Source organism: Andrographis paniculata, unplaced genomic scaffold (genome assembly GCF_009805555.1).
Source record: "Andrographis paniculata isolate CXL003 unplaced genomic scaffold, ASM980555v1 Contig77END, whole genome shotgun sequence".
In the NCBI taxonomy this organism is placed as follows: domain Eukaryota; kingdom Viridiplantae; phylum Streptophyta; class Magnoliopsida; order Lamiales; family Acanthaceae; genus Andrographis; species Andrographis paniculata.
The window spans coordinates 5,235,871-5,260,544 of record NW_026137614.1 but is presented as its reverse complement, the minus strand read 5'-3'; the positions used below and the strand labels follow the sequence as shown (position 1 = coordinate 5,260,544).

At 36.9% G+C, this 24,674-nt stretch overlaps 4 protein-coding genes across 4 annotated transcripts; 1 reads left to right on the top strand and 3 right to left on the bottom strand.

Annotated features, from left to right (window-relative positions):
* Nucleotides 1–1,893: 1,893 nt before the first annotated feature.
* LOC127239368 (protochlorophyllide-dependent translocon component 52, chloroplastic) lies at nt 1,894–4,918 on the bottom strand. The gene is made up of 7 exons (XM_051257477.1): nt 4,310–4,918; nt 3,973–4,160; nt 3,710–3,799; nt 3,427–3,613; nt 3,139–3,339; nt 2,580–2,767; nt 1,894–2,473 (listed from the first exon to the last, which is right to left on the bottom strand). Exons 1-7 carry the CDS (start codon nt 4,856–4,858, stop codon nt 2,218–2,220), a joined length of 1,659 nt encoding a protein of 552 aa, XP_051113434.1. The 5' UTR covers nt 4,859–4,918; the 3' UTR covers nt 1,894–2,217.
* A 1,824-nt stretch (nt 4,919–6,742) lies between these two features.
* LOC127239390 (G-type lectin S-receptor-like serine/threonine-protein kinase SD3-1) lies at nt 6,743–9,669 on the bottom strand. Its single transcript, XM_051257504.1, has 2 exons — nt 9,462–9,669; nt 6,743–9,365 (listed from the first exon to the last, which is right to left on the bottom strand). Exon 2 carries the CDS (start codon nt 9,358–9,360, stop codon nt 6,916–6,918), a length of 2,445 nt encoding a protein of 814 aa, XP_051113461.1. The 5' UTR covers nt 9,361–9,365; nt 9,462–9,669; the 3' UTR covers nt 6,743–6,915.
* Nucleotides 9,670–11,965: 2,296 nt separating this feature from the next.
* On the bottom strand, nt 11,966–14,784 carry LOC127239342 (IQ domain-containing protein IQM2-like). Its single transcript, XM_051257438.1, has 7 exons — nt 14,209–14,784; nt 14,030–14,095; nt 13,827–13,915; nt 13,631–13,721; nt 13,255–13,494; nt 13,016–13,117; nt 11,966–12,900 (listed from the first exon to the last, which is right to left on the bottom strand). The coding sequence occupies exons 1-7, from the start codon at nt 14,638–14,640 to the stop codon at nt 12,217–12,219; spliced, it is 1,704 nt and encodes a 567-aa protein (XP_051113395.1). The 5' UTR covers nt 14,641–14,784; the 3' UTR covers nt 11,966–12,216.
* A 4,123-nt stretch (nt 14,785–18,907) lies between these two features.
* Nucleotides 18,908–23,249, top strand: LOC127239429 (KRR1 small subunit processome component homolog). The gene is made up of 13 exons (XM_051257569.1): nt 18,908–19,174; nt 19,832–20,068; nt 20,159–20,235; nt 20,398–20,508; nt 20,851–20,919; nt 21,179–21,235; nt 21,448–21,486; nt 21,621–21,725; nt 21,791–21,873; nt 21,974–22,055; nt 22,497–22,640; nt 22,734–22,802; nt 22,883–23,249. The coding sequence occupies exons 2-13, from the start codon at nt 19,861–19,863 to the stop codon at nt 23,015–23,017; spliced, it is 1,179 nt and encodes a 392-aa protein (XP_051113526.1). The 5' UTR covers nt 18,908–19,174; nt 19,832–19,860; the 3' UTR covers nt 23,018–23,249.
* Nucleotides 23,250–24,674: the final 1,425 nt, after the last annotated feature.

Below are 24,674 nucleotides of genomic sequence, written 5' to 3'. Positions count from 1 at the left end.
TCCTGATGAAAATTCACAAACCAGCATCACAGCTCAAAGAAATGTAGCAGTCAGGTCCTCCACCAGAAATAGAAAACAACCAGTTTGGATGCAAGATTACGAAACCAGTGAGTTACCAGAAAATGAAGATGAGTTTGCTATGTATACGGCACAAGTTGATCCTACTACCTTTGAAGAAGCAAGATAAGAAGCCAAGTGGCTAAAAGCCATGTAAGATGAAATTGAGTCAATAGAAAGAAATGGAACCTGGGAATTGGTAGAAATGCTTGTTGAAACTGTGCCTATTGGTTCGAAATGGATTTACAAGACAAAGGTGAACGAAGAAGGGAATGTAGACAAGTATAAGGCGAGACTTGTGGTTAAAGGTTATTCACAACAAAAATGGGTGGACTATGAAGAAGTGTTTGCACCAGTAGCTAGATGGGACACCATTCGAACCATTTTAGCTATCTCTGCTCAAAGCAATTGAAGGTGTTCCAACTTGATGTTAAGAGTGCATTCTTAAATGGCGAACTCAAAGACACTGTGTATGTTGAACAGCCTCTCGGGTTTATCAAACAAGGGGAAGAAACTAAGGTGTACAGGTTGAAAAGAGCTCTATATGGATTGAAACAGGCCCAAGAGCCTGGTTCCAACGAATAGAGAAGTATTTCAAAAAGGAACGATTTAAACAAATTAAATTTGATCAGACTTTGTTTATCAAAAGGGTAAGGAACAATACATTGGTGGTAAGTCTCTATGTTGATGACCTCATATATGCAGGAACAAATGTTATGATCTGTAAAGGTTTTAAAAATTCTATGAAAAGGGAGTTTGAAATGACCGATCTTGGCATGATGAAGTATTTCCTAAGTGTGGAGGTAAAGCAAATTGAAGATGGAATTCATATCAGTCAGAAGAAGTACACCAAAGAAATTGTTGAAAGATTTCAAATGCAAGAAAGTCATCCCGTTGATAATCCAATTGTACCAGGTGCTGTCCTTACCAAGGAAGGAGAGGGGGAGGAAATTGTTCCAACAAGATACAAGAAACTAATAGGAAGTCTTATGTATGTTACTGTTACAAGGCCAGATTTAACTTATGTAGTGTGCTTGTTAGCAAGATTCATGTCAAGGCCAAGGTTGGAGCATTTGAATGCAGCGAAAAGAGTGTTGAAATACTTGAAGGGAACAACCACTTATGGGATACTTTATGGGAGGAACTCAAGTGAAAAACTAAAGGTTTTCACTGACAGCGATTATGCAAGAGATGTGGAAGATAGAAAGTGTACCTCTAGCTATGTATATTTGTACGGTGGAGTTGCTATAAATTGGAGTTCAAGAAAACAAGAAATTGTCACTCTCTCATCTACTGAAGCAGAGTATATAGCAGCAACTAACTGTGCTTGCCACTGCTAATGGCTCAAAGGTTTACTTAAAGATTTGGATGAAAAACAAGAAGGTGCAATTGAAGTTATGTGTGATAACACATCAACCATAAAGTTATCAGAAAATCCAGTTATGCATAGGAGAACAAAGCATATCGATGTTAGATACCATTACTTAAGAGATTTGGTTAATCAAGAGGAACTGAAGTTGGTATTCTGTTGCACTAAGGATCAGTTAGCTGATATAATGACGAAGCCAATCAAGTTGGAAGATTTTTGCAAGCTGCGGGGATTATTGGGTGCGAAGGAAGTAAACTGAACTAGACTTGGTTCAGTTTAGGGGAAGATATTGAAGCTAGTGCACATGTGTTTTTTAATAATGGTCGTAAGACTGAGTCTTAGTCTGTTTTTGAGTTTTGAATAAGTACTAGAGTTGGTTCTATCTTTTCTTCTTATTTCTAGCTGTTAGTTGTTGAGTTAGCTGTTGAGTTGGGTTCATGTGTATGCCTATATATATGGCAGTATGCTTCTTCAATAAGATCATCTGAAGTAAAATTATTTGTTATCACTTGGTTACAACAGTTGTCACGTGAGGTCATGGAATAATCCCGATGGTGCATGTAACCTGCCACACATGATTCGTCTAATGTGACTTGTCGGGCCTAATTTGTAGGGTATTAAGTTCGATTGAAGATTTACCCGGTGCGCATTTTCGATAGCAGCTGCGGGTTCTCATGTTATAAGAAAAAAAAAAAAAAAACACATATTGTTGTTGTAACAATCCATCGATATAACACAATAATAGTCCGAACATAAACAACATCATGTGCATTCCATCTTCTCCATGGCATTCACCGGAAGGCATGGTCGTAGTCGTGGTATCGGAAAGTTTTGTACACAAAATGCGACAGCCACTTCGACGCCACCAGGCATAACACAGCCCCAAAACCCAACCCATATCTCGCAGCTACCGACACAGAACCCTGCTTGGCCGCTGCAACTATTACGATCAAACCAATGGAGGCAACCTGCAGTACATGCTCCATTACGCTCAGACTTTTATATGCAGCATCGCAGCTTCTACACTTCACAGTATGAGACCAGAACCTGGCGAATCAGGAAGATTTCCAGTTTCAGGAAAATGAACAAGTAGATAGATAGATAGATAGATGTCAAGAACATGGGACACACACCACCTTGGATTGGGACTCACCTGTCAAAGAGCTGTTCTCGAGGAGGGGTGGGTGGCAACACTCCACTGAATTTATTCCGCCAATCGACTTGAGTGCCCCCATACTTGTTTAGCCACCTCCTGAAGGCCACCACAAGGGCGTCTGCCTTGGTTGGAACATAGCAAGATTTATGCCAATTGATAGACCCAACCTCCATCAGCTTACGCTCCTGATAGATCGATCATGCAATATTTATCTAATCAATCCTCAATCAAATACATGATCAGTTCCCAAATTTTCAGTCATGTAACGAGCAATGCCAAGATTGTACTTCTTAGTCTTCTCAGATCTACATGATAGGGCTGAACCATGTAATTGTAGGCATGGTGATGGAGGCCTCTAAACATATATATCTAATCTAAAATTAAATTCATAAAATTTTCACTTCTTTCATACCTATTTGAGTAATCTGTTGGCTATAGCAAATAATCAAACTAAATATTCTTAGAGGTCATAAAAACAATCTGATCACAGCCTTCCAGCTAGTCAAAACAAAGTAGAAAACCCAAATATAGCAGTAAATGAGAGAGAGAGCTTCACCTCAACATGAAGAAGATAGAGATCTGAATCTAGGATTAAGTTTTGTCCAATATGAAATATCCAACGTGGGAAAATTCTTTCTACCCAAACAGCAAAATTTCTAGGAGACGCAAAGATCACTCTACTATTTCCCGGACTGACAGGCACGCAATAGAAAATTAGAAGAGCTCTTTTCTGGGAGGGAACACTTGGAACTAAATCCTGCACACATGGCAATGTATACTGCTAAAATCAGGAAGAAAAATGACATAGAATACTAGTGCTTGAAGAAAGTTCATTAATTCATACTTTCTTGGTTCCAGCAGCAGAAGTTTTGTTCATGTTTTGATTCCCTCCTGGACTGAAAAATCCATAGTAAAGACAAGGTGGGATAAAATAGTTTTCCCCAAAAACTTGCTTTGCAGTAAATCCATTTACATCTAGTTTCTGAATGCTTATTTCCATAGGTCTGCCCCCTTCTCTATCGGCCTTCAAAGTGCAGAGCGAACACTTACCATCAGCATACCACCAGCAATATGGAATACATGTAAGCTAAAAATGTAAATCAAAAGGCTTGCATAGATTTACTTATCTCTCAGGCACTTTTGCCATTCTCATGATGCCATAATGTGCATATGGAACGTGGGCAGGATCCATAAGATTCTCAATAAGAACTTCATACCTAGAATCTATCCCAAGTTAGAATTACAGCAAATGTCATTTTGCTACTGTTTTTTCACCATTCAGTTCATGGTAAATGCAGGGAGAGCAATTTGCATGATGATTGGCAGCTTAGTATTTAGTAAACAGGTAGTATTGGATTAAAAATGGCACAAGGAAAAGTTAGAAGAATACCCATATGGGATGTCTCTGCAGATCATCAAATCCGTGTATGATGGATCATCCAGTTCAGGAATGTAGTGAGGCCTCTTCCTAGATAGTATGTCTTGGTGCTGTGGATCAGAATTTGGCCAGAACCAAAGGATGCCATTTTGAACACAGCTTGGGTAAACAGCTACGCACGCTTTCTTGGAAGTGTGAATCTGGAAAACAGTGGAAAGTTAAGAACAAACAAAAACAGAGTAAAATGAGGATCACTCAATCACCTCATAGAAAGAATATATGTAGGTATGGTTCACGTCTACTTATCTATCTATCAACGATCAATCCATAGAAAGATAGAGGTGAATACCGGAGGGCCATCCCGAGGGGCTTGAGGAATAAATTTGCAGTCACCGGAGCCGCCGAAGCACCACCCGTGGTAAACACACTGCAATCTGCCCCACTGATCAATCCTCCCCTCAGATAGTGGAGCCAATCGGTGAGGGCAACTGTCGTCGAACACCTTCCACGCATCCTCATTCCTGTCGTACCAAATCACTATATCCAATCCCAGCACGGTTTTAGCGTGCGGCCTCCTCTTGTCCAGGTCGCATATCGGCACAACAGGGTACCACTGTGCATACCAATCAAACTTCTCACCCTCGCTTTCGGGTGAGAAGGACTCTTGGGTCGACGGGGCAGTGGGAGTAACGGCGGTGCAAATCTTGAAGCTCCTTCTATTGCGACGGATTGCGGGGAATGGGAGGGGCGTGGTGGATCGGCGGTGTTTGATTGATGGAGTGTGCAAAAGCCAAACGGGGATCGGTAAACGGGGGGAGGTGGGACAGGGAGCAGCAGCTATTGGGGAGAAGAATGAGCGGTGTCGCGGAGGAAAAGCGGAAGCTTTGAGAGCTTCCATGGCAAACGAGATGATATCGTTGTTTTCACTCTCGATCGTCTTTAATTAATTAATTAACTCATTCCTGCTGCACGAATAAATAAAATAAAGACGACGGATATCGTCGGCGACAGAACAGCATCGTCGTCGTCCACAATAAATAAATAACTTATATTAAATTATTTTTTTATATTTTAATATAAAAATTATTCAATCGATTCAATCAAATCACTATAAAAATTAGTTTAAATTTGATATAAAAATAATATTTGGTGGAATATTTTGAAAAAGAAAAACATAATATATTTTTTTTAAAAAAACGATAAAATTTAAAAAATTTTAAGTAAAAAGAACAAACCCTATATTTATATAAAACAAATAATATATTAATACAAATGATATAATTATATATAATAGAATATAATTTTGAGCACAATATATTATATTTATTTAAAAAAATAAACTTATTAATATAATATATAATAAATATTTTAATACCAAATTATATAATTATATACAATAAAATTTTATTTTTTAATTGTTACTCAGTCAAAAATATATTTTATAAGAAGAAAATTGTAAAAAAAATATTCTCTATATATATCCGTCATTCGATTATTATTTTTGTCATTTATTTATATTATTGGCAAAATATATCTATATGTTTAAAAAAATATTTATTTATGTCATTTGACCACACGTTTACATCACGCGTGGTCATGTGCGGCCAAACGTACATAACGACTTCTATAAATATGTAAAATATATTTTTCTGACGAAATAAATAAAATATAAAAATGATAACAAGGTATATATGAAAGAAAGTCTACTTGACGAGGGCAAAGAGAAAGAGTCTAAGGGTTGCCGGAACAAAAGTCGTGGTTCTCAAACTTATGAAGAGAAGTCTATTGATGACAAATAATTTTGTAAAAATAAGGATATATCTTCTTATTTGGTGTAGAAAGGTCTTGAGTCTTCTACCTAATGTCTCGGAACATGTGGGAAAATATATAATTTTTTCAAAAGATAAGGATGTAATTATTTACAAGTTGTGGAAATAGTGCAATGATAACTAAAAATTGTGATTATTTAATTTGTACAATTTCAGAGGAAATTTATATTCGAAAATGAGTGAGTGAATGTTTATAGAAAAGCGGTTTAAAAATCTTTCATATATTTTCTCTATCTCTGTTTTGGAACAATTAATTTAATGATAGTTAACTATTATATGCATATATATATTTTGATGTAATTAGGAATATTGATAATTTTAAAATAAATTGACTATATATAATTAAAAAAAAAATTAGAATATATATTTAAGTATTTTAAAAATTATACTGCAAACCAACAGACCTGGCTCCTCCGATCCTTGAGACAGAGTATCGTGGTACATACACATACACACACATAGTGTATTTATTATATTAGTAATAATCTACAGAATACATGTATCAATCTTAAACAACGAGGGATAAACAAGATGTCAACAATCAGAGAAGGGCGCTGCGTAGAATTAATTGATAGTTGCAGTGCAGTGCGTGAATGATGAATGTGCTGCCTGCCATGCCATGAGTATGAATCCTCCACAAGTGCAACTGTACAACAGCAGCCCTCTCTCTGCCTGCCTTCACTCACTCACTCTTTGCACTCCTACCTGTAAGCAAAGCAAAGCAAAGCAAACAAATTTACCAGATACCTCTTCGCTTGACAACGAAGACTTTTAATTCCTCTTCCTATCTATTTTATCTTGTTACCATGCATTTCACATTAAACCTTGAAATTAAAACACATATATAGATAGATATAGAAGAATTATGCAAAAATCCCAACATGGTGTTGTTTTACGTACGCACTGCCACACACAAGATTAGCAAGCAAGCTGGATGGATGGATACGCATGCATGTACATTCATTCCACAATTCCATTCCCTTCCTCCCAAAAACACTAAACAACAAAACAATCAATCCCTAGGCTACTCCTATACATAAAGAACAGAGTCAATGCCTGAGGTAGCTAAGCTAAGCTAGCCTAAATGGGATGGCAAGGGAAGGTTTCATTTCTATTTCCATTTCCATTAGCACTCTGATTCTATTTCTTCGGTGGTATCAATCATCACACCATTGTAAGTTCGAGCTGAACATGACGGCGGTCGATCCACTGACAGCGTGCCTTCCAGCACCTTCACCACTTCCCCTATCGAAGGTCTCAGGAAAGGTTGGTCCTGCATGCACCAGAAGGATATTCTGGTGATCCTCTCTATCCCACCTTGCAAACTGTCGCTGCTGCTCCCCAGTTTCTGCTGATTCGCCCGCTCAAGTACTTGCTGCACATTCTCCCCCACAACCTCCCTTTTCTGCGTAACTATTTGGAGGAATACCAGTCCCAGCATGAAGATGTCTCGCTCCGATGGGGACTCGGAAGCCGAAGCAGCAGCAGCAGCAGCAGCAGCAGTTTGCTTCATGACAAGGTCCTCAACTCCAAAATTTGTCACTTTTGCAACCATATTTTCATCAAGGAGGATGTTCTCGAGCTTCAAGCTGCCGTGAGTGATGCATTTCTGACATTCTGTGTGCAGGTAAGCGATGGCCCGAGCCACCCCGAGAACAATCTCAAGCTTTTTCTGCCAAACATATCCACTTTGGTCCTCCTTCGTCCCCAAAATCCACTCATCTAAAGAACCATTTGGAACATACTCATACACCAACAACTTGTTCGCTGGTTCATAACAAAAGCCCTTAACAGACGCAAGATTCCGGTGATGTGTCCCATTAAGTGTAGCAATTGCAATGCGAAACTCCTTCTCCGAAACGGCCACACCCTTGATTCGTTTTACAACCACGGGTGCTTTGTTTGGGAGTACACCTTTGAAAGCTGAGGTTCCCAGTGGAACTGCAAAGTCGTTAGTCACTTCCTTTATTTCTTCATATGATAACCGTATCAGTATGCTGTAGTGCGGATTCATTCGTGTGTCCTTCCCGAAAGGAATCCTTGCCCGAGCCTTGAGATTTCGTCTCCGATACAGAAGCCAGAAGAGCAGCACCTGTATGCTCAAGATTACAGACACAGTCAGCAAGGCTATTAGTGCTATAGCCCCGATTAAAGTTCTCATGCTCGGCCTTCCAACGGAAAGCCCGGAAAACGAATCCGACCCTCTGTTTCCATGACCTTTATTATTGCCTTCAGTGGCAGCAGCTTGTGGAACAGAGCATACCTTCAAGAAAGAGACAGCATGGATATAGGGAGTCTTGAACCCACTTAAAAAGCTAGTGCGCTTGATGGTGCATAGCCCGGATCCATCATTCATCGAAGTGGCTGCAATGCACGTGGTGTCGTTGGAGCAGTACTCCCTGCAGGCGGGTTCGCTCAAAAACATCCCATTGTCATGTGAAGGGTACAGACCGTAGAGAACCGTCTGCTTCATGGTGAACATGCTTGAATGCATCTTGCAATTACTCAAGTCCACCAATCTTCTGCAACCGGAATCTGCAGCATTGCTCACTCCCATGTCCGAGGGATCAGGAGACAAGCACTCACACACAGGGCCAGAGGAGTTATATCCACAAACACTGAACAGACCACACGAGCCAAAAACATTGCACTGATCTTGGACAGCTTGCCATACACCTTTCCAAGTGTGACTTTTGTCATCCCACGAATATATTCTCAAATTTCCATCACGGTCGATCCTGAGGTGTCTTAAACTCACAGAGGTATCCTCGTAATCGATCGGGGACACAGACCAGACAGTGCGGTGGCGATCATCATACAATGCGAAGAAGCCACTGGATTCAAACCTCGCTTCCTTGGAGCTAAAGCGACTCCTCCAATAAGTCACATTGTGCTCCCACACCAGTTCGAGCTCTCCCACTGGGCTAATCACCAAACTATAGTAACTCGAGATTGATCTAGTCGAAAGGGCTCTAAGGCTCTGAGGGTACCGCAGAGTCTGGCCTGGAAGCAAAGTGTTTGTGGGGCTGCTAAAACTCTCCCAGAGAACTTCATCTTTGCCACTCAACAGAACTAAATTGCCGTTGTTCAAAAGGGTGGCCTTTTGGACATCCAAATTAGATGTATTACTGCTCCAAAGGATGATCCCACTAGGGTTCTTCATCAACACAAACCTCCCATCCATGGCAAGGCTGAATGAAGCGTTGGCAGCGACTCTAAGGCCGGCCCCAACAGTCCAGACAGGTAAATTTACAGATCTATCACCTAAATTATACTTAATTCCAACTACAAACTCATCACCAGCTATCTCCAGGAAACCAAAGGTAAAAGCCCCATTTTCAGACAACCAATACTTGTCTCTATCATAAGCATGAAGCACGAAACCGAGAGGCACAGAAGCGGTCGTAGAACCCCCACAAACCCCCCCGGAAAACACACAAGAGAAAAGTAGCAGCAGCACAAGAGGAGCAAAACAGTAGTACCTAGTCGCATAGCATTGGGTCAAGCTCTTGCCGTTGAAATTCTTGAAAGAAAACACAGAAAGCATGTGGTTGAATCCAGAAGCCAACATTTCAGCTGCAAACGAGAAAAAAAGCAACTTTTACGGGGCGTCGTGGGCGTGCAAGAGGGAGGTGTCGATATAAAAGAAGTAACAGAGAAGAGAGTGAGTACCTCCCCCTTCCAAGAGAAAAGTCGAAACGAGAAAGGGCTAGAAAAGAGGGAGTTTTTTGTCAAAAAAAAAAAGGGGAAGAAGAATTGAATCTCGACTGGAAGGAGATTTGTAATAATGGGGGAGGAAGAAGGAAACAAGATTCAAATACTTTTCTGAGAGAACCAAGATTCTCGTAGAGGCTGAGTTTGTTCCCACTAGCAACAGTGGGAAACCAACCCTATCCTCGCTTTCCATGTGATGTATACTTTTATTTCTTGGATTAAGTACATCATTAGCGTGCTGTTTAGAAAGTGGCAACCACAGTCAGCTCAGCTGTCCAGGCCCCCTCTTAATTATTAAATTACTTGCGATTCGCGCGAAATTCAAAGCATTTGTTAAGTGTATCATATTTAACTAATCGAGAATCCAAGCAAACAAACACCTTTAATATATAGACCGGGTCTAGTCCATTTGAGGTATGAAGAAGATCGTTGTGGTTGTGATGGGGGATGACTGTGAGTAGCTTAATCCATCAAACCTTTAATTAGTTCATTAATGATCAATATAATCTTGAAATCTCACGGTGTGGTCACATGGAAAACGACAGCGCGATTGCAAACCGATACAGCAGCAGCGGAGTGAGTGGAGAAAGAGATTAATTTGGGACCCATCCATGAAAAGGCTAATAAATTGTGCAAAGGCCTGGAAGGTGAGCAGCCGGCAGCAACAGCCATAGGCTTCTGCATTAAATGAATATGGTGTCTTAGCTAAGCTAGGCTAGCTGCCCTAACAAACATTCCAAATCGAGAAATCAACGTACTCGCTTGTTGTCTCCCCCACAATTCAACTTCAGATTGAGAGCCCATTGATTGACATGAAGAGAATTTTAATAAAAATGCCCCGAAGTTAATTGATCAAGGGATCCCAAAGGATCCAATGCAGTGAATAAAATAAATATATAACAAGGGCTTTCAAGGGCAGGAATTTTCACAGGTTTAATTTTCAAGGGATTTCTTGTTGGATGTATGCCAATGGACAAGCCTATACTAAAGTGCCTCTTTGGTGACCACTTGCCTACCTCTCTAGTTGCTATCACCTCTGACTCCCATTTGATTGTATTATTATTATTATTATTATTATTATTGTTAGTTTAGTATTCTATGATACCACGAATGCACATATTCACTCTCTCTGCTTGCTGCAGCAATCAGCAATGATTCATTGTTTTGAAAATATTAGCTGGACCTGGATGTAGTGACATGCAACAAAAAGTGAAGGACATCAGCACCTCTCAAGCAATTGGGCCTGGAAATGGATCCCAATATTGTCCGGCCAAGCCCATCAACAATCAACCTAAAACCCTATAGCCCAGCGGCAGTAAGTAAAAATATATATAGGTCTGCAGCCTACAATTTATCAATTTCCCTTCGGCTAATGAAGTTTTTTTCTTACTTGGAAAACTTTTGTAACATGGAAAAGAGATCTGGCTTGGACAAGAAATCTACCTATATTCCACATTTAGATTTTGATGTTTCCTCTTTCACCAACCTTGAGATTCACCGATCCAATTCCCACAAGAAAAAACAAAAATAGCACTTTGATTTTTTCCCCCGCTGATAAAATGATACAGATGCATCTATAGATTACAACCAATCCAAGAAAACATAGTGCACAGTTCCAGCAAAGCAAGTCTCAGTTAAAATGATTGGAGCTGGAATCATCTAAGAATATGGATCAATCATGCAGTGGATTAGAGAAAAACTCTTAAAATAACTTGCAAGCCGCAGGTTTTGTTTGGGAATAACCCTTTACAATGATGATGATGATAATAATAATAATGATATTAATCTCCATGGCAGAGCATTCATGTACTGAGCCTCTCTCTCTCTATATATGTGTGTATATCCATGAGGTCATACACATTTTGTGTATTAGTGCAGCCTGCAGCAGGCAGATTTTGATGATATCTTGTACTATATGTGTACTTGTGACTGTCCTTGGTTTGGGATCTGCTTGACAGTACAACCTGGTCTGTTTCCCAATAATTTACTATTTAATTTCTTTAATGAACGGTACACTTTAATGTTGTCTCATCCTCCCTTGACTTTGCATTACATCTTTCCATCAGCTGATAAATTAAAATGGGGAAGAAATCATGCCTATTGCATGGGATTTTAAACTTTTCTGTCTGTACCTTTTGCGTTTTTGCGGCATCACACAGCTCTCAAGAATGTGCATCGTGAAGTAGGGGAACCATGACAGTTCTTGAATATAAAATTGATGTTTGGTTGTAACTTCTCAGTCCCCAAGAATAATACTAGTAGTAATTGATTAAAGAAACAGCAGGGAGGGATCTGCAGGAGTTCTGTTTGTTTGTTTAGTTTAAACTTGTGGTTCTTGTGAACTCCCTCCATGGACTCGAGGAGAACCACATGGATCCATCCATCCACACACACGACTTGACAAAACTTAATTGGAAGCTGTAGTAGTAATGACAAATAAAAATTGGATCTTCTCCTTTCGAGAAACAGGCAGGCAGGGAGGCAGGGTTTAATAATAACCAACCCTGCAGGCCTCTAAAAGAATTTACATCCCTTAACATGAACGTGAAAGAAGGGGAAAACTGTGTTGTGTTGCGTACATCAGTGATTAGAAAAAGAATGGCCTGCCTATCTCCAAAACTATAGTATTAATTAGTGTCAAAAGAATTCTCCCTATGAGCAACAACTAATAAAGGAATAAAAAATAATAGTAATAAGAATGGGTTCACGATGTTTAAAGAAAGGAAACCGGCGGAGGGCTGCGGCTCAAAAACTGGAGTGATCGATGATGATGATGATCCACGGACGAGGAGGAGTATTGCATCACATGACTAGTGCTGCAAGAAAGATAGGTGCCAGTGGCAGTAGCCGGAGCAGCCTCGCAACGGGTATGGGTATGGGGGATGATGATGTCTAATCTTCTTAAAGAGGGGCTATGGCGATATTTACTTCTGGGACTGGGACTGGGTCTGGGAGACAGGAGGAGCCCGGACGGGTTGTAGTCTCTCAGGCGGGCTTCCCCTCCTCCTGAACTGCTGCACTGCTTCCCTGCACCTGCTGCTGCTGATTCACGGGAATTATTTATAATTATAACTTCTTGGTGTGGGTGTGGGTGTGGGTGTGGCCGGTGAATCATAGCGGCGGCGGGGGGCTCACGGGGGATATTGATGATGCTGGTTGCACTACTGTCAGCAGCAGCAGCAGCAGCAGCAGAAGAAGATATGCTGCTGCTCGGACACGGTGGCACTGGCATCCCCCCTACTGTTGCTGCTGCAGTGGCAGTCTCTGCTTCTTCTTCTTCTTCTGCTTCTGCTGTCTTGGCACGATGACCATCGTCTTCAAAGGAGTTACTTCTCAGGTATACGCCTCTTTTGTTTCCGTCGTCGGATTGCTCATCCTCTTCATCAGTGGATTCGAGCTGGATGTGCAAATTAAAGATCTCATTAGTTAGTTTCCATTTCACAAAACCAAAACGTGCATATGATGAATGGATGGATGGATGAACCCAGCAGAACAAGGAGAATCGAATCTACCTTAACACCAGTGAGATCCACATTGTTGTCCCGTAGAAACGACAAGAGGTCCTGAAAATTCTCCGGAGTTGGCCTGTAATGACCGCTGTGAGGCCACACTGCCTGTTTATATCAAAACAAAAACAAAAACAAATTCAAATTAGTAGAGTATTCAAAGGCTACCTATACGTATACAATACACTCCTCATAACACAAACAAACAAATAAAAATCAAAGTTGCAAATAATCTATATACCGACCTTCAAGACTCCATTTTCAGCAACGATCCTTCCAGCAGCCAGAGTAGCTCCTCCAGCCAAGAAACTGGAGTGCTGAAACGACCCCTTCTTCTTCATCCCTGCGTATAAACTCCCTGATGTACTGAGGACAAAGATCCACTTGGAGCCCTTTGGTTCTTTGGTGGTGTCGAGGGCCTCCCCGGTTTGCTTGTAGAAAAGCTGCCCGCCCTCCACCACAACCTCATATGCCTTTCTCTCCATCTGCATCAACAAAACCAATGGGACAAAAACAGAAATTCTCAGTAAGTGATCATTGCTGTCTAATTAGAAATTTGGGATTAATTTCAGGATGATGATGAAGAAGTTTATATATAAATAAATAAGAGCATATATATACCGGGCCAAGATACTTGATGCACTGCTGCTGAAGCTTTGCCCGAGGACATTTGTCGACCAGATTAACCTCCTTTCCTTCTCCGATGTCAAGCCTGCACATGAATTGATTTGAAGCCACTCAGTCAGCATAAATATATATACACACACAAATTCTTGAATAGAAATGCATTTTGATTAGCCAAGTAATGATTGGTTACCAGTAGAAGAAGGGCTCCATGCTCTGTGAATTCAACCACTGGACATAATAGAAGTGCAAATTGTGGCCATAGCGATGTCGAGGATCAATCTGCTCCAAGTGAGGACATAATCAGTCAGCAATGCAGATTTAACATACAAATACAGTCATCTGCTATACTTGCAGACGAACGAAGGAAAAAAAAGTAGTACTACTACAACTTACAGCTTCTAGCCAATGCTGCAGAGCAAGTTTCTGAGCCTTCCCATTCTTGGACAAGCCCTTGCCAACCTGCACCAGACACAAATGCCCATCAGATTAACAGAAACCACGATGTGAACGAGCGAACAAACAAATGATCGATAGAAGGGAATATTAATAACAACGAACTGAATTGAATTTACCTTGGCAGCCCTTGTTCTTGCTCTGGACCAGCGCGAAACAGCGGTCTCACGCTTTCCGAGATCGAAGAAGGAGACGGAACTATGCTTGAGCTGCGCGAAATCTAACAGCTTCCACCACCAGCAGCAGCAGCTCTGCTCGATCAAAACCGCACAATCTGCTAAATTTCTCCTCGTCCGAAAGCTCTTGTAAACCTTCTGCAACTTAATTGCGGCCGCCTCATGTTTTGGTTCCGGTGTGCTTGGATCCAAACCATCACCCATTACCGACGACGGGGGGTCCAAGTCCAACTCCAATAATGCTAATGCTACTGCTCCTCTGGAATCATCTACAGATTGCTGGTGCAAGCACTCGTTCTCATTCCCACCGGATTCGAAGCCATTTTGAAGATCACAGGGACCACTGTGCCGCGGGCATAGAAAAGGTACCCCCATGCAATGCCGCAATGCAACGCACACTCAGACAGGCGGGGCTTTCTTTTGGTATTGGTTGCCTCTCTCTCTCTCTCTCTCTCTCTCTCTCTCTCTCTCTCAGCTCTCTGCTTCCGGTAGGTATTGTTAATTAGAGGAATATGAGTGCAAGGTGGGGCTAGGTAGAGAGAGTTTTCTCTACACCTTGGATTGGATTGGATGGAATTGAATTGAATTGGCTACAGGAATATGAGAACGGGATCGGGCTAGTGTGTGTGTATATATATAGCAGTGCATTCATAGGAATTAGGGAGCAAGGAGGGGGAGAGAGAGAGAGAGAGAGAGAGAGAGAGAGAGAGAGAGAGAGAGAGAGAATCCGGGTCTGAGGGAGGGAGAGAGGGGCATTGACATGACATGCTGGCAGGCACGTGGTTGGACTCGCCCTTACTAACAACAACAATAATAATAATAATAATTATAATTGTTTGAATTGTATGGACAAATAAAAGAAGAGAAAGAAAGAAGCATCTCTCCCATAAATAAACTTGTTTTCCAAGTTTCACGAATATCTTCCCTTTGGTCTACAATATTCACTTTTTCTTTAATCACACACCCACCCTTGGATTGGAGGAGGTCAACGAGGAAATTCTTTTTTTCTATAGAGAGAGAGAGATATATATATATATATATATGATATTTCCCTTGCTTACCAAAACTTAAAAACACGGTATTAGATAGACAGATAGAAAGGTAATAAATCAATAACTTGGTTTGCTTCTCTTGCAAGGTTGATTTAGTCATCCATCCATCGTCTGTCTAATTTGAGGGAGTCGAGCTATAACCAATTCAAAATTAAATAAATAACTTCAAACATTACATGACCGAACTGGGCAGAGAGCAATTATATAAAGCCAGGTTGACCTGTGCTGATGTGTATGTGTGTGTAGTAAGTAAATGCAATCGGTCATAGGTCTAGGAGATGTGCATGTAAGTTGGTGAGCAAGTTTTGTTTTTTTGTTTTTAATATGAACTTTCATTAGTCAGGGAGTATATATGTTGGAGGTGCTGTTTGACTTTGGCCTCGTTCAACGACAGGACATACATACATGCATACATACATACATACATACATACATACATACATGATACATAAACAGAAGAGAGCGCAAGAATGGATGAATGAATGAATGAATAGCTCCCCCAAAACAATTGAAATAAAAGTCAACACCAGACCAGAGTTGACCTACTACAAAAAAAGTCGCATCCCATCCCATATATTCCCATTCCCGTGGATAAAAATTATACACATAGTGGTAGTTGCTCTTCTTAATAATAATAATAATAATGAGCGATTAGGGCAGGCAAAGAGGAAGTAGTGACGTGGTGCGGCTGCTGCTCAATCCCCATGCCAGTCCAACGAGCTGTCAAAATGCTTGACCTTTTCTGGTGCTTATAGTATATGGATTAATTATTTATATATTTCTATACTACTACTTATGTGTTAGTTGTGGTCTGCAAATATTTCTATGATTATGTGTGACTCGTAGATATATAATAATAAGTATTGAATAAATAGGGCAAGTTTCGATCATTAAATTTTTCTACGAAATAATATTTTTTTAGAAGACATATAGAACTCAAATAGTAAAATTTGACAAAAAGAAGCTCACTCGTAGTAATGAATAAGGGATGGATGGATGGATGGATGGGCTTGGCGGGGCAGTAGTGGAACATCACAGATTCACAATGACTCCTACAAATACAATTGATTGTTTATTAATCTCGTGGATTGAATTATATTGATTGTTTATTAATTTGTGATTAATGAGATCCTTCCATCCATCCATTGTTTATTATTGATAGTGAGTGATGAAGAAGAGTCTCAATCAATCAATCAAATCTATATCTATCTTTCCAGCAAGTACAACTAGTAAGTAATAAATGTAAAAGTAAAAGTAACGCTGATGCCGTCACCCCAGTCGTAGTACGTATTGCAATTGCTATTGCATTCATTCCAACGTTTTGTTTTGTTTTGGCTTGGCTTCTACATCAAGTCTCAACTTTTTCAACGTCATCATCATCGTCATCATCGTCTCCTTTTTCTTCTTCCACGTCTTATCTTCCCTCCTCTTATTCTTATATCACATTCTCTCTCTCTTTTTTTCTTCCTTATTTTTAATATACTTTGTTTACGTAATTTAATTTTGATGTATTTTTAGGGTGTGTTTATTCAAGGGTGTGTTTGTTTGGGGAATGGATTTAACTTTCATTATTCATCTCATTTTTTTCCCCAAAAACATTAAATTAAATTCATTTTTTTATTTTTTATATTATACTAAAAATTAATTTTATATTCAAACATCACGTCAATATCTATTTATATCACATCATACAACTATTTAAATTCAAAATTTTTACTATTCAAATCTCAACTCAAAATCCAAACCTCCAAACAAACACACCCTTGAAAGATTTGTGTGAATTTTTACTATTTATACAATTTTTTTTTTCAAAAAATATCAAATCAAACACTTAATTTTTATTTTTTATATCATACTAAAAATTAATTTTACATTCAAAATATCATATCGATGAACCCATAGATGAACCCATAACCTCACGATCACGTATCCATCTTCATACCACCTAACTATCTCTTAAGGACTTAGAGCTTGTGTATAATATGTTTAGGAAAAAAATCATTTTTTGTCTCAATATAACCAAAATTGATTAATTTGAATTTTGGTCCAAAAATAATAATTTTAACAATTTTGATCTCAATATAATCAAAATTCTATCATTTTTTGTCCCAATATAACCAAAATTCATCATTCTTGGTCATAATATAATTTTTTTTATCAATTTTAGTCTCAATATAACCAAAACTCATTATTTTTTGTGTCAGTATAACCATAAGTCATCATTCTTGGTCATAATATAAATTTTAGTCCCAATATAATCAAAACTCATTATTTTTTGTCTCAATATAACCAAAACTCATTATTTTTTGTGTCAGTATAACCATAAGTCATCATTCTTGGTCCTAATATAAATTTTAGTCCCAATATAATCAAAACTCATCTTTTTTTGTCCCAATATAATCAAACCTTATCTTTTTTTGTCACGCCGTCAACAAATCGACGGAAAATGCTAACGTAGACTTGCAAGATTGTGCAATTTCTTCAAATATAAATACAAGGTTTGATTTCTTTTCACGTCAGCATTTTCCATCGGTTTGTTGATGGTGGGACCACAAAAGATAACGTTTGATTATATTGTGACAAAAAATGATGAATTTTTATTATATTGCGACTAAAATTGATAAAAAATTTATATTATGACAAAAAATGATGAGTTTTGGTTATATTTGGATAAAAAATGATCGAGTTTTGGTTATATTGAGACCAAAATTGATAAGATTTTTATATTGTGGCCAAAATTGATGAATTTTAATTATATTGAAATTACAAAAAGATTTTTTCCCTATGTTATTGTTAATATAGTTTGTGTATTGTCATTGTATTTGTTGTATAAACTATTGTTATATAATATTAACTCATGTGTTGTTTCGTATTATATTAATATATTTTTGTCGTTTTAATTCAAAATTATCAAACTTATTATTTTAATAAAAATAATTATATGCTAATATCAATTTTTTTAATTTTTTTTTATTTTAATTACAAATATAATAGATATGTGAAGAAAGAGAATACATATACTATGTTGTCAATTAATATTTAATGTATTACTAGTATATTGTTTTGTATTGTTACAGTCAATACAATAACATTAGATTTTGTTTACACAATACCAAATCAAATATTAATATTTTATTTTTTTATCAAACTTTCAATTTTTCAAAAATTTTTAAAAACTCATGTCTAAACAAACCCCTAGTCTTGTAAATGATATTTGTGATAAAAAAAATAAAATAATTGTTAAATAAATATATCTTTAAAGGTTGTAGTTTGAAGATTTTTTTTTATTCGAAATAAAAAAATATATAAATATAATATAAAAATAATAAATATATTTATAATATATTAATTTTTTAAGAAGATACGTAAAAAAAAAGCAAACACCCTTAGACATATTCAAACAAATTATTTGAAATTCGAATTTTTGATTCAAACATATTTGAACAAATTGAAATATTGCAGTAATATTTAAAATGAAAAAAATTAGTAAATAGTAAAAAATTCAATAAAAAAATACATCCATACTATTTATGAATTCAATAATTAATCCGTGAACCAAGAACCAAAAAACTCACAGACAAGCAAACACAACCCTTTCCCAAAAAAAAAAAAAAAAAACAACACAACCCTACCCCTACCCGGCTACCCCCAACGCCAAACCAGCCGCCGTCCTCCCTCTTCTTCCCCCTCTTCCTCCTTTTCTTCTTCCTATCCTTCTTGTTTTTTCTTCTGCTCGTCGGCTCTTCTTATTCTTCTTCTCCTCTTGCTAGCTATCGTTTCATACTCCATTCCCTAAACCCTAAACCCGTGACTTTATTGTCTTTGTATTGGGCTTAATCTCCGACAGTCGCAATCTTGTAAGTTTTTGTATTTTATTTACTAGTATATTTTATTTTTATGGTTAAAAATGGCAGCGTGAGATTAAAAGGCTTTCAAGTTCTTACAGTAGCAGAATATTTATGCATTAATTTTTCATTGATGAATTGATTGGTATTCGAGAATTATGATTATATATTTTCAATATATCAGGGTTATTATGTTAAAGTCTCTTGCATAGAATGTATTTTACAGAAAAGTTATATGTTAAGTGCCAAATCTTTCTTAATTAATGGCAAGAGAAAGGGAATTTCTGTTTTTTTTTTTGGATGTCTTCACTGTTTGTTTTGAATTTTCTCACAAAACATCACTAGTTAAACCTATAATTACCAAAAAAATACCAAGTAAACAGTTCTACGAATTGTTACAACTCAAGTTTTTCAGTGCATACTAGTACGCTACATATTTTTCTTGTTAAAAATGATCTAATTTGATTGAGGGCGCATAGCCATTATCTTGACGATAATAGTACGTGAAGATGTTGAAATGGCCAAGCTGGGCCAAGTCATTGAAATGAATTTAATTTTATTAAGGGTATGTAGGGTTAGGGGACGAGTTGAGACTTGAGCGTCTGGCTATATATATATATATATATATATATATGAACGTTGAGGTCATATTTATGTTTATGTTCATAGCTCGAACGGAATCGACAACCTAGAGTCACATGGCCGAATCCTCTGACATAAACAACGACCTCTATGGCGAAGGCAGCGAGAAGCCTCGGGCCAAACACAAAGGTAAGCATGACAAAGACAAGCCTTGGGATGATCCTTCCATCGATCACTGGAAGATAGAGAAGTTTGATCCTGCATGGAACGAGGGTGGAATGCTTGAAGTTAGTTCATTCTCTACACTCTTCCCCCAGTATAGAGGTATGTATATTTGTTCCATTTTGTACTGCATGGTTGAATTGTGAATTGAATCATCGATAGTTGCCTGACTTGTATTTTAAATCTCCTTAGAGAAGTATCTGCAAGAGTGTTGGCCAATTGTCAAAGGAGCACTGAAAGAGTACGGAATTTCTTGTGAATTGAATTTGGTAAGTCCCTTCATGCATTTATGTACATTGGGCTGGACTGTCATCCCTCTTATTCTCTTTGTATTACGTGCACTAAAATGTTGTTATTCGGTTATTCCTATCACTATTAGGATAGACTGAATTTTTTTTTATCATGATTGATTTTGTGTTGCCATTGTCTAGGTTGAAGGAAGCATGACTGTCTGGACTACCAGAAAGACACGAGATCCTTATATAATAGTAAAGGCCAGAGATCTCATAAAACTTCTGTCAAGAAGTGTTCCTGCTCCACAGGTAGCTAGCATAGCATGTCTTTTTTCTTATGTAATTGCTTATTTTCATCCTATTACAACATCCTCTGCTTTTATTGCACGACTTATAATTTTCTTAACTATATAGCCTATATGGAGAATTTGCCGAGAAGCTTTTAGCAGCTTATTGTTAAATGATACTTTGTGATAGCAATGCTTTTCTTAGCAAGCGTTGAATATATTTTCTTAGTATTAGATTGAATCAATACGCGATGATAGCAATTGGTTGGTTTGTTTGGTGATAGCAAGCTTTGAATCTATTTACTTGGTGATAGTTTACTTCTTGAATGTTTTCATTTGAACTCATGATCTATGTTTCTTACAGGCAATAAAGATTCTCAACGATGAGATGCAATGTGACATCATCAAGATTGGCAGCCTTGTTCGCAATAAGGTTTTTTTCTCCATTATATGATCATCATGCAACTACTAACTATTCTTTATCATAACAATAATAGTCACAACTGATTTTCCATTTATTTCCAAAATAAATAGTATATACGTATAAAAGCATGTGATTCTTAGGAATCTAAATAAAGCGTGGCTAAATGAAAAAATTAAATGATATTGTCTATAAGAACCTATATCTCCAATAATTCAATATATTTGTGGACATAATAAATGTTCTTTTTCTTTTCTTATATTTAATGCAGGAACGGTTTGTGAAAAGAAGACAAAACTTGCTTGGTCCAAACTCTTACACTTTGAAGGTTCGAAATTTTTCTTTATATGTAGCGATCTTCTGAATTTTAGTAAGGAATAGAATCAATAAAAGTACTGAAAGGAGGTTGTGGAAACTGGAAACGGACTATAATGTATATTGATTCAATGTTTGCGTTACAAATTTGGCATATTAATTTTCAAATTTTCTTTTCATATCCAATTGTTTTCCAATGACTTTACAATTTCCAAACAAATGCAGGCACTGGAAATTTTAACTGAATGCTACTTGCTGGTTCAGGTCGGTATTCACGATGCTGAATCATTAATTGGATATTACAGTAAAGTGTTATCTACTACAAATTACTTGTGTTTTCATTTGTAACCATAATTTGGTAAAACCTAATTGAACATTTTCACTATTACAATGATTAGGGAAACACAGTAGCTGTCATGGGTTCATATAAAGGTATAAAACAAGCGAGAAAGGTTGTTGAAGACTGCATGCAAAATAAAATGCATCCAGTACATAGTGTCAAGGTAACGTTTTCTGCCAAGTGAGTGTTTTCCTGTATCTACTGAAACCTCACATTCAATGGTGTCAGATTCTAATGATGAAGAGGGAACTAGCAAAACATCCTGAACTGGCAAACGAAAGTTGGGATAGATTTCTTCCATCTTTCAAAAAGTATGTCATCTAGTCATTGCTGCACATTTCAAATGTGATGGTAAATTAATTCTTCCATTAGTTAGAAGTGATTTGACATCCGCACCCTTTTACTTCCCAGGAAAAATGTGAAACAGAAGAAAGTTAAGGCGAAAGAGAAGAAACCTTACACTCCTTTCCCTCCACCACAGCCACCAAGCAAGGTATGTGTCACTTGGTTTGGCTTGTGGGCGTATATGCTTATAATATATGACATTTACACAACTGCCATTATTCCTTGTTAATTGTCTAGCTGAACACCGTGTATAGACTTGACTTCCCTGACATTTTTACTGTTAAAATCTGTTCTTCAATCTACCTGACTGTTGTTCAGAATTTTGCTTTTATGGCCTTGTACAATGGTGTATGAAAAAACTGTTGGTACTTTCTGTGCTGTAATTTGAAATGCCATTTGCTTGCTTTTGCTTAGTGGAATGTGGTGTCAATTCTCCGACTACAATGTATGGTGGACTCTTGAAGTGTTTTCAATTGTTGTTTATGAGATTAGGGTATCAAGAATTTTTTGTCATGGATTTTATGATGACCTGTTTCTCCTATTATTTATTTATTATTTCTCTGGCTTTTTCGTGATTTCACAAATTCAGATTGATTTGCAACTGGAAAGTGGAGAGTATTTCCTTAGTGATAAGAAGAAGCAGACCCAAAAATGGTTGGAGAAGCAAGAGAAACAGGCAGAAAAAACAGCTGAAAGTAAAAGGAAACGTGATGAGGCATTTATTCCACCCGAGGTTCGATCTATTAATTCCATGCCAATCGTAGCTTGTAATAAGCCCTATCTTTTTAATTTAATTCTAATAAGAGTTTTTGATTTGGTTTTTCAGGAACCCACAAAACAAATGGAGCATGCTGCTGACAAGACTGATGTGGCTCAAACAGCATTATCTCTGAAGGTAACTGTAATTTCATTATTTCACATTTATCTGATTATTGGGATAATGTGCAATAATTTCTTCTGCTTTCTGTGGTGAAGAAAAAAGCCAAGGAATTAAGGAAGCAGAAATCTTGTGAAAATATTGATCCAGAGGCATACATTGCTGCTACAACTTCGACTTCAGAATTGCAAATTAAAAAGAAAGCAAAGAAGTTTAGCCCAACCAGTACCTGAAATAGACAGATTGGAGGATGCCTTTTTGGTGGTTCCATTATTGACTGTATTAATAGGTGTTGTTATGAAGCAGCAAGCTTACATGAATATTGTCCCACCCTACTTTCTATGGTATTTTATAACAAAACTTGCAAGGCAGGGAGCTTGTTAGCATATATGACATGGCTATAAGGCATTGGTTCTTGTTAGCATTTTCTCATATATAACATGGCGATAAGGCATTGATATTTAAGGGTATGTTGTTTTGCCCAAAACGGGCTGCGACCATTGCAATATATATATTTTTAAAATATAATTTTTTTCTTTCAAATATTATATTTATTTAATATTTATAATAATTATAGGATAAAAAAATATATACAATATATATGTTATTTGGTAGATAATAAATTTTTTTTTATAATGCAAATAAATAAAATTTTAAATATATGATTATAATATAAATTTATAATCAAATTATACTATATAAATTTTATTAATTAAATTTAATACACATCTATATTATTTTATTCATTATACATCAAATTAATATTCATCAAAATCCCTTAAACTCCAATCAAATCTAAACACAAAATTCAAACTAAAAGCACACCCTAAATCATTATACCGAGGTTTGCCTCAGACAAGACCCTTTGGGTACTCTAGTAAACTATCATATATATTGATGAGTTGGAACCGATAAATTTAAAATGTCAAAAATAAAAGCAATTATAAGCCACATAAAAAATTAATTGGATATTATACTATATAATAGATTACTCACATTTTCTAATAAAGTTTAAATTTATTTTAGTAATTTTCTTTTTTTTAAAAACAATATTTATTTTTAATTGATTATTATTGTTTAAGAAAGTTTCTTGATTACCTCCACAACATAGCTTGTACCGAGGACAATAGCACAACTAAAAAATAATAATAATAAAGCTTTCAAACTTGTAATAAGTAACTTCACTTCATCTTTGAAAAGGAAATTGGAAATTCCAATAGATTTGAAAATTAACTTGGAAAGTTGGTCGAAAAGTTTCTTTAGAAGAAAATTGGAAAAGAGATTTGAAAATTAGCTTGGGAAGTTGGTCGAGAAGTTGATATATATATAAATATATACTTTTTTTTTTTTTCATTTAAATATTGATTCTATATATTCTTTGCAATGTTTTTCTTATAATGATTTGAAATATTATTGCTTGGTATTTGGTTAATGAAGATTTGATTGTATTCGTATTAGAAAGCTTTTCTTAAGTAAACTATTGATTTGAAACAAATTTATTTTATTTTTACTAGTAATCGATTTTTGAACCAAAGTATTATGCGTTAAATTCTTTATCATGATTTTAAGTATTTATATTTAAGTTTGGACACAGGATTTGAATTCTTATATACATTTAAATTGGGCACGGAATTTTAGGTGATGTGATGGAGAGAGAAGTGTATATTTTATTTTTTTTATTAGGGTGATGTGATCGAATAAAATGTAGAAATAGAGATTAAATATAATTAATTATGACATACCAAAAAGAAAATATTGCACGGTGTTTGGGACGGAAGGATTCATTTAAATAGTTTCCTGTATTACTCAATACTTATGTTTTCTAAACCCAATCTACATACACACAAACTTGAAGTACGTGTTTCACTTGCTACCATGCTCTGCTCATTT

Excerpts from the sequence above, each read along its gene's own strand:
- LOC127239368 (XM_051257477.1), bottom strand. The coding sequence starts at position 4,858 with ATGGAAGCTCTCAAAGCTTCCGCTTTTCCTCCGCGACACCGCTCATTC. Across the intron at positions 4,161-4,309 it reads CCCCTCGGGATGGCCCTCCG|ATTCACACTTCCAAGAAAGC; the intron begins GTATTCACCTCT and ends ACTGTTTTCCAG. Across the intron at positions 3,340-3,426 it reads CTGCTGCTGGAACCAAGAAA|GATTTAGTTCCAAGTGTTCC; the intron begins GTATGAATTAAT and ends CCATGTGTGCAG.
- LOC127239390 (XM_051257504.1), bottom strand. The coding sequence starts at position 9,360 with ATGTTGGCTTCTGGATTCAACCACATGCTTTCTGTGTTTTCTTTCAAG.
- LOC127239342 (XM_051257438.1), bottom strand. The coding sequence starts at position 14,640 with ATGGGGGTACCTTTTCTATGCCCGCGGCACAGTGGTCCCTGTGATCTT. Across the intron at positions 14,096-14,208 it reads CAAGAACAAGGGCTGCCAAG|GTTGGCAAGGGCTTGTCCAA; the intron begins GTAAATTCAATT and ends TGTCTGGTGCAG. Across the intron at positions 13,722-13,826 it reads ATGGAGCCCTTCTTCTACTG|GCTTGACATCGGAGAAGGAA; the intron begins GTAACCAATCAT and ends ATTCATGTGCAG.
- LOC127239429 (XM_051257569.1), top strand. The coding sequence starts at position 19,861 with ATGGCCGAATCCTCTGACATAAACAACGACCTCTATGGCGAAGGCAGC. Across the intron at positions 20,509-20,850 it reads GAAGTGTTCCTGCTCCACAG|GCAATAAAGATTCTCAACGA; the intron begins GTAGCTAGCATA and ends TGTTTCTTACAG. Across the intron at positions 21,874-21,973 it reads TTTCTTCCATCTTTCAAAAA|GAAAAATGTGAAACAGAAGA; the intron begins GTATGTCATCTA and ends TTTACTTCCCAG.